Source organism: Pelodiscus sinensis, chromosome 16, assembly GCF_052426305.1.
Source record: "Pelodiscus sinensis isolate ZL-2025 chromosome 16, ASM5242630v1, whole genome shotgun sequence".
Taxonomy (NCBI): Eukaryota; Metazoa; Chordata; order Testudines; family Trionychidae; genus Pelodiscus; species Pelodiscus sinensis.
Window position 1 is genome coordinate 1224868 of NC_143067.1, and position 8839 is coordinate 1233706.

The 8839-nt window shown below is 65.8% G+C and overlaps 1 protein-coding gene across 7 annotated transcripts in view; it reads right to left on the reverse strand.

The window, feature by feature from the left end:
* The window catches only part of NSD1 (nuclear receptor binding SET domain protein 1), a 106122-nt gene extending 97541 nt beyond the window's left edge, over positions 1-8581 (reverse strand). For 4 of the 7 annotated variants that reach the window (XM_075918718.2, XM_075918715.2, XM_075918712.2 and 1 more), the window contains exons 1-2: positions 8501-8555; positions 2413-2597 (exon numbers count right to left, since the gene is read on the reverse strand). In XM_075918718.2, coding sequence (XP_075774833.2) covers positions 2413-2597; positions 8501-8540 — 225 coding nt within the window. In that variant the 5' untranslated portion in view covers positions 8541-8555. Of the gene's footprint in view, positions 1-2412; positions 2598-2878; positions 3036-8500 lie in introns of those variants that run through there. The other 3 variants (XM_075918711.2, XM_075918713.2, XM_075918714.2) reach the window with 3 other exon arrangements.
* Positions 8582-8839: the final 258 nt, after the last annotated feature.

The following is an 8839-nucleotide window of genomic DNA, read 5'->3' on the forward strand; positions in this document are numbered from 1 at the left end:
ACTAGACATGGCTACTCATTTCTAAGGTAAACAATAAGCTGTAGTTCAGTAGAAGTAACATTGGTGGCAGGAAAAACAGCAGTAACCATCTTGTCGAGTTGACTTTCCAACAGGTTTTGATGGTGTCACTGCATTGTGGTACCTTTATAGTACCTGCAGTAACTCCAGTCGATAAACACAGAAGTTCAGTCTACCCTATACTAGGGATATAAGAGTGTAACTGTAAATGGGTAACCAACAAGCATGGTCCTGATCCAGCTCCCGGTGCGAGCTGGGAGCCAGCTTAAAAATGGGCTCTTGGGGTGCACCAGCTCCCACCTGGTTGCCGCCCCAACCCTGAAATGTTCAGCTGTTATACGGTTAGCAAATTAAACTCAATTTAACATCCCAACCCGACGCAAACATGCACTTAACATTTAAAAGCAGTGAACTCTAGCAAAGCAACCTCTCACCCACGGGACCTGTAGTGTGGGCAAAGAGATCAGAACTATTCACATATCATGTTTAAAAAGTTAACTGGTTAAATGATTAAAATCCTATCATTTAACCAGTTAACCATTAACCAAGGTTACTCTGGCTGGCAGGGTCTCTCCCGCAGGCCTGCTGGGGCCACTAGCAGGCCAAGGTCCCTCCAGCCGGCCACACAGAGACCAGGATACTCTGGCCAGCTGAGCTGTGTGGCCTGTGGTCCCTCTGGCCAACCAGCCACCAGAGTTAACAGTTAAGGTCCAGTTAATGGTAAGCATTCTGTTTACTGGTTAACCACTTTTCACAGCCCTACATCAGGCAAAATGGTACATTCATTCTTTCTAATCTCACCTAAGTAATACAGGAACGTAGCCTACACCAATGTGCCTCTTTTTAAATGGGACTTTTCTTGCCAACCAAAAAATCCAAATCTTTTCCCATCAAGTGCACTGCAGGCGCTACCATCATCTTTGAACCTGTCATCCCGCCCAGTGCTTCGTGTAAAACCAGCTACATACAGGCACAAGCAAGAGGCCTTATCCTCAAAGAGGCTTTATTCTTAACAAAACAGGAAGTCTGAGAAGCTGTGGGCATACTCAAAGCAGTTACCAGCATGAACAAAAGCTCCCTGCAAGTTCTTCTATAAAGGTGGAGCTCTGTCCTAGAGGGCAGGGTTGTAAAGGCTTATAGAGTACTCCATCTCTGAAAAGCAGCACCTCAAAATAGCAGTGCCAGCTCCTGATTTAAATGTTTCCACAACTTCAAAGATACTCAAAAGACAAGTAAGCAGGTGGAATCAGGAGTTAAGTGTTAGCATAACTAAGCTTAGAATGGGAGACTCGCTTGGTTATTTCTATCTACTATCATCTGTAATAGTAAAGATCCTGCAGTCGGGACAACAGCTAACTAGTCTGTTGGGAATGAGATGCAGACTAAAATCTACGTTCGGCAAGCAAATGTAAACGCCCAAGAATTCACTTTTGCCAATAAAGAAATCAGAGAAGACATCCACAATGCACAGAGGAGGAGGATCTGCTGGTTAAAAGGTCCTTTTTAAAAACCATGGCATTTTTTTTCTCTCCAAATACAACTGTACTAAGTGCACTCAACTATCTTAAGGATTCATCCAGAATACCGCAAAAAGGATTGTGTTTTATTAGAAAGCCAAGCCCCTGAGACTGCTGTTTATGCAAAAGATTACAAACAAATCTCATACAAGTTATTTGACTCCTGCCCCTTTCCAACTTTCACAGTACCCACGAAATCACAAATCGCCCTGGAGTGCGAAGCGTCAAGTGCTGTTGTGAGAACCCCGCTCGTGTCGGGAGATCCCTCCCACCGCCGCATCGGCCCCTCTGCGGCAGGGCCGCGCCTGCCCTGCACGGCTCACGGACTTGCAGTGACGGGAAAGGCGCCGCAGCCCCGCAATGTTCCGCGCGAGCCAGGAGGCCCCGTTGCGCTGCTCGCTCCCGCCCGGCCTCCCTCCCCGGCGGCTCCCTTCCTCCGCGGGCCCGGGCTCCCGCGGCCGGGCGCAGCGCTCAGAGCCAGGCCCGGCCGAGCCCCCGCAGCGCCTGAGGCGGGGGGGCCTGGCCGAGCCCCGGGTCCCCGCAGCGGCTGAGGCGGGGGGGGCCCGGCCGAGCCCCGGGTCCCCGCAGCGGCTGAGGCGGGGGGGGCCCGGCCGAGCCCCGGGTCCCCGCAGCGGCTGAGGCGGGGGGGCCTGGCCGAGCCCCGGGTCCCCGCAGCGGCTGAGGCGGGGGGGCCCGGCTGAGGCGGGAGGCCCGGCTGAGGCGGGAGGGGCCCGGGGGGGCCCGGCTGAGGCGGGAGGCGCGGGGGGAGCCCGGGGGGGGCCCGGCTGAGGCGGGACACCCGGCGGCCATGGCGCCCCCCCGCAGGCCGCGCGAACATGGCAGCCGCCGCCCGCAAGATGGCAGCCCCCCCGCTTACACACGGCCCGGCGGGGCCCGGCGCGGCGCTCAGCGTGGAGGCCAGGTCCTGCAGCCGGCGCAGCGGGATGTAGCAGGCGGCCGGGTCCTTGGCGGGCGGCTCGGGGCTCGCGCTGTCGGGCGCGGGCGGGGCGCGCGGGGCGGGGGGCGGGGGGCTCGGCTCCATCCCGCGCCGCGGGCACCGACCTGCGGAGCGAGCAGAGCACAATGGTCAGGCCGGGCCGCGCCGCAAAATGGCAGCCGCCCCCCCCCCGCGGCCGGAGCCGCGCTCCGCGGCCCCCCGCGGCCCGGCCCCCGCGCGCCGCCGCCCACAGCGCCCGCCCCCCGCCCGGCCCGGCCCGGCCCCTCCCCGCCGCGCGGGCACACAACGGCCCGGCCCGGCCCGCAGCTCCGCCGCCGCCCTCCCCGCGCGCGCGCACCCGCCCGCCGCCGCCGCCATCCCGCGCGCGCGCCCGCCCCTCCCTCACCGACTCTTGGGGTTCGGCGCCGGCCAATCAGCGCGCGCGCGCGGCCCCCGGGCGCCTCGTGCCGGGCCCGGCCTCGCTGCTGCCCCCGCCTCGCGCCCGGGCCGCACGCGGCGCCCGCAAGATGGAGGCCGGGCCGGGCTGGCGGAGCGACGGGGCCGCGCCGGCCGAGCGCCCCTCGCCTGGGGAAGCGCCGCGCGCCCCGCCCCGCCCCGGCCCTTTGTGTCGCTTCCTGCCGCTCCCGGGGCGCCGCGTGGCCGGGGGGGGGGGCACCGCGCGCACCAGCTGGGGGGGACTCATGGCCGGGGGGGGGGCACCGCGCGCACCAGCTGGGGGGGGGGACTCATGGCCGGGGGGGGGGGGGGGGGGGGGCACCAGCTGGGGGGGCCAGGCTGGGGGGGACTCATGGCCGGGGGGGGGCACCGCGCGCACCAGCTGGAGGGGGGACTCATGGCCGGGGGGGGGGGCACCGCGCGCACCAGCTGGGGGGACTCATGGCCGGGGGGGGGGCACCGCGCGCACCAGCTGGGGGGGACTCATGGCCGGGGGGCACCATGCGCACCAGCTGGGGGGGACTCATGGCCGGGGGGCACCATGCGCACCAGCTGGGGGGGACTCATGGCCGGGGGGGCACCATGCGCACCAGCTGGGGGGGGGACTCATGGCCGGGGGGGCACCATGCGCACCAGCTGGGGGGACTCATGGCCGGGGGGCACCATGCGCACCAGCTGGGGGGGACTCATGGCCGGGGGGCGCACCATGCGCACCAGCTGGGGGGGACTCATGGCCGGGGGGCACCATGCGCACCAGCTGGGGGGGACTCATGGCCGGGGGGCACCATGCGCACCAGCTGGGGGGGACTCATGGCCGGGGGGCACCATGCGCACCAGCTGGGGGGGACTCATGGCCGGGGGGCACCATGCGCACCAGCTGGGGGGGACTCATGGCCGGGGGGGCACCGCGCGCACCAGCTGGGGGGGACTCATGGCCGGGGGGGCACCATGCGCACCAGCTGGGGGGGACTCATGGCCGGGGGGGCACCATGCGCACCAGCTGGGGGGGACTCATGGCCGGGGGGCACCATGCGCACCAGCTGGGGGGACTCGTGGCCGGGGGGCACCATGCGCACCAGCTGGGGGGGACTCATGGCCGGGGGGCGCACCATGCGCACTAGCTGGGGGGGACTCATGGCCGGGGGGCGCACCATGCGCACTAGCTGGGGGGGACTCATGGCCGGGGGGCGCACCATGCGCACTAGCTGGGGGGGATTCATGGCGGGGCGCACCATGCGCACTAGCTGGGGGGGACTCATGGCGGGGCGCACCATGCGCACTAGCTGGGGGGGACTCATGGCGGGGCGCACCATGTGCACTAGCTGGGGGGGACTCATGACGGGGCGCACCATGCGCACTAGCTGGGGGGGACTCATGGCCGGGGGGCGCACCATGCGCACTAGCTGGGGGGGATTCATGACGGGGCGCACCATGTGCACTAGCTGGGGGGGACTCATGACGGGGCGCACCATGCGCACTAGCTGGGGGGGACTCATGGCCGGGGGGCGCACCATGCGCACTAGCTGGGGGGGATTCATGGCGGGGCGCACCATGCGCACTAGCTGGGGGGGACTCATGACGGGGCGCACCATGCGCACTAGCTGGGGGGGACTCATGGCCGGGGGGCGCACCATGCGCACTAGCTGGGGGGGACTCATGACGGGGCGCACCATGCGCACTAGCTGGGGGGGGACTCATGGCGGGGCGCACCATGTGCACTAGCTGGGGGGGACTCATGACGGGGCGCACCATGCGCACTAGCTGGGGGGGACTCATGGCCGGGGGGCGCACCATGCGCACTAGCTGGGGGGGATTCATGGCCGGGGGGCGCACCATGCGCACTAGCTGGGGGGGACTCATGGCGGGGCGCACCATGCGCACTAGCTGGGGGGGACTCATGGCGGGGCGCACCATGCGCACTAGCTGGGGGGGGACTCATGGCGGGGCGCACCATGCGCACTAGCTGGGGGGGACTCATGACGGGGCGCACCATGCGCACTAGCTGGGGGGGACTCATGACGGGGCGCACCATGCGCACTAGCTGGGGGGGACTCATGGCGGGGCGCACCATGTGCACTAGCTGGGGGGGACTCATGACGGGGCGCACCATGTGCACTAGCTGGGGGGGACTCATGACGGGGCGCACCATGCGCACTAGCTGGGGGGGACTCATGGCCGGGGGGCGCACCATGCGCACTAGCTGGGGGGGACTCATGGCCGGGGGGCGCACCATGCGCACTAGCTGGGGGGGATTCATGGCGGGGCGCACCATGCGCACTAGCTGGGGGGGACTCATGGCGGGGCGCACCATGTGCACTAGCTGGGGGGGACTCATGACGGGGCGCACCATGCGCACTAGCTGGGGGGGACTCATGACGGGGCGCACTGCACTAGCTGGGGGGGACTCATGACGGGGCGCACCATGCGCACTAGCTGGGGGGGACTCATGGCCGGGGGGCGCACCATGCGCACTAGCTGGGGGGGATTCATGGCGGGGCGCACCATGCGCACTAGCTGGGGGGGACTCATGACGGGGCGCACCATGCGCACTAGCTGGGGGGGGACTCATGGCCGGGGGGCGCACCATGCGCACTAGCTGGGGGGGATTCATGGCGGGGCGCACCATGCGCACTAGCTGGGGGGGACTCATGGCGGGGCGCACCATGCGCACTAGCTGGGGGGGGACTCATGGCGGGGCGCACCATGTGCACTAGCTGGGGGGGACTCATGACGGGGCGCACCATGCGCACTAGCTGGGGGGGACTCATGACGGGGCGCACCATGCGCACTAGCTGGGGGGGACTCATGGCGGGGCGCACCATGTGCACTAGCTGGGGGGGACTCATGACGGGGCGCACCATGTGCACTAGCTGGGGGGGACTCATGACGGGGCGCACCATGCGCACTAGCTGGGGGGGACTCATGGCGGGGCGCACCATGTGCACTAGCTGGGGGGGACTCATGACGGGGCGCACCATGCGCACTAGCTGGGGGGGACTCATGGCCGGGGGGCGCACCATGCGCACTAGCTGGGGGGGATTCATGGCCGGGGGGCACACCATGCGCACTAGCTGGGGGGGACTCATGGCGGGGCGCACCATGCGCACTAGCTGGGGGGGACTCATGGCGGGGCGCACCATGCGCACTAGCTGGGGGGGGACTCATGGCGGGGCGCACCATGTGCACTAGCTGGGGGGGACTCATGACGGGGCGCACCATGCGCACTAGCTGGGGGGGACTCATGACGGGGCGCACCATGCGCACTAGCTGGGGGGGACTCATGGCGGGGCGCACCATGTGCACTAGCTGGGGGGGACTCATGACGGGGCGCACCATGTGCACTAGCTGGGGGGGACTCATGACGGGGCGCACCATGCGCACTAGCTGGGGGGGACTCATGGCCGGGGGGCGCACCATGCGCACTAGCTGGGGGGGATTCATGGCGGGGCGCACCATGCGCACTAGCTGGGGGGACTCATGACGGGGCGCACCATGCGCACTAGCTGGGGGGGACTCATGGCCGGGGGGCGCACCATGCGCACTAGCTGGGGGGGACTCATGACGGGGCGCACCATGCGCACTAGCTGGGGGGGGACTCATGGCGGGGCGCACCATGTGCACTAGCTGGGGGGGACTCATGACGGGGCGCACCATGCGCACTAGCTGGGGGGGACTCATGGCCGGGGGGCGCACCATGCGCACTAGCTGGGGGGGACTCATGACGGGGCGCACCATGCGCACTAGCTGGGGGGGGCTCATGGCCGGGGGGCGCACCATGCGCACTAGCTGGGGGGGACTCATGGCCGGGGGGCGCACCATGCGCACTAGCTGGGGGGGGCTCATGGCCGGGGGGCGCACCATGCGCACTAGCTGGGGGGGACTCATGGCCGGGGGGCGCACCATGCGCACTAGCTGGGGGGGACTCATGGCGGGGCGCACCATGCGCACTAGCTGGGGGGGACTCATGGCGGGGCGCACCATGCGCACTAGCTGGGGGCCGGCGGGCGGGGGACTTGCCAGTGCTGGGGGCAGGTGCCGCACTCCCAGGCAGACATCACTGCAAGGCCTGCACAGCTCGGTCGCGGCCCGCAGCGGCTCTAGTCTAGTGTATCGGCCCCTGCCGCCCGGGGTCCCAGGAGCGCAGTGTGGGCAGGCTTTGCCAGCACGCCAGAGGCTCGCTGCTCCGGGCTTACGCACCTCGTGCCGAGGGAGGGACCCTTGGATGCTGCGGCTGTGGCGCTTGCCAGACCTGGGCCTCGTTACCTGGTGCCTGTGGGTGGTTTCCTTATGGCACCAGGGCCTCCAGCCCCTTTCCTGCCTGGGGATCTCTGCACGTGACTCCCTCTCAGGCACCACAACTCAGGTTATTTTCCTTTGTTCGCCACACCCCTGGATCGGGCCTGGTCCTTCCCTGCTGCGTCGGCACCTCCTTACCCGGGCTGGGGGGCGCCTGTCACTACACACTGCACCATGGACTCTATAGGCCCCCGCACTGCACCCCTTCTCTTAAAGGGGCATCGCCTGAAACATGCCAGAGCAGAGGGATGGGGATGCATCCTGCTCTTCTCCACCCCCCCCCAGGCTTTTTCCCTCTGGAGCAGGAGAAACCACCTCCCTGGTTCTACTCACCTTCCCCGTGCTGCTTAGAGGAGGTTAGCATGTGCTGCGGGCTAGGAGGGCTTTTCCTCAAGTGTCCCCAGGTTGGGAGCCAGCCTTGGCCCCAATGTCTAGGGGCAAGGCCAGATTTGTAGGGACAGTCTCTGGCCTGGACGGGGAGAAGCCCACGTATTGCCCCTCCCGTGCAAGCAGAGGTGAACCGTTTGCTCATGCGGCAGGGCCTCTGCTGACAGCCTTGCCTCTGGCAGGATTGGCATTACTGGACCAGTGTGAGGAGAGAGACAAGCTTTGGGGGCTACACTCCATGTAGTTGCTACTGGGCCATTGAGTGGGTGGGGCGAGGTACCCCACTGGGCCCCGTGCAAGATGTGCTAACTAGGCCCACTACACAATGGCTGCGTCTAGACTGGCAGGATTTTGCAGAAATGCTTTTAAGGGAAAAGTTTTTCCGTTAAAAGTATTTCCGCAAAACCATGTCTAGATTGGCACGGATGCTTTTGCGCAAAAGCATCCGTGGCCAGTCTAGATGCGGTTTTGCGCAAGAAAGCTAAAATGGCGATCGGGGCTATCGGGGCTTTTTTGCGCAAAACAATTCTTCCCTGTCTACACTGGCCCTCTTGAGCAAGTATTCCCGCGCAGGGGGGCTTTTTCCTGAGCAGGAGCGTGAAAGTATTTGCGCAAGAAGCCCTGATTTTGTACAGTACGTCCGTGTTCTTGCGCAAATTCAAGCAGCCAGTGTAGACAGCTGGCAAGTTTTTACACAAAAGCAGCTGGCTACGTCTAGACTGGCCCCTTCTCCGGAAGAGGCATGCTAATTTCTAACTTTGGAATAGGGAAATCCGCGGGGGATTTAAATAAACATGGCCGCCGCTTTTTTTCCATCTTGGGGAAAGCGCGTCCAGACTGGCGCGATCCTCCGGAATAAAGCCCTTTCCGGAGGATCTCTTATTCCTACCTGGAGTAGGCTCAGGGACTCCCCGTGCATGGGGCAGCATCCCTCACTTTCCTGGACAACCGCCATTGATGGACCCATTCTCGCTCCTTTTGGAACCCAGGGCGTTTCGGCCTCTCTCGTCCGCTGGCTGTGGCCACAGGGGGGCTGCGCTAGGCGGAAGCAGGGCTCCCTCTCTCCTGGCTCCCGGCTGCCAGCTGCCAGCTGCTGCCTGGCCCCAGAGCGCCCCCCCCCCCCCCCCGTGTCTCCTGGGAGTCAGGGCTCAGCCAGGACTAGTGAACCCTGGTTTCCAAGCCGCTGCCCAGAACCGTGACGCAGGCTCATCCGCGGCCCCTCCCTGCT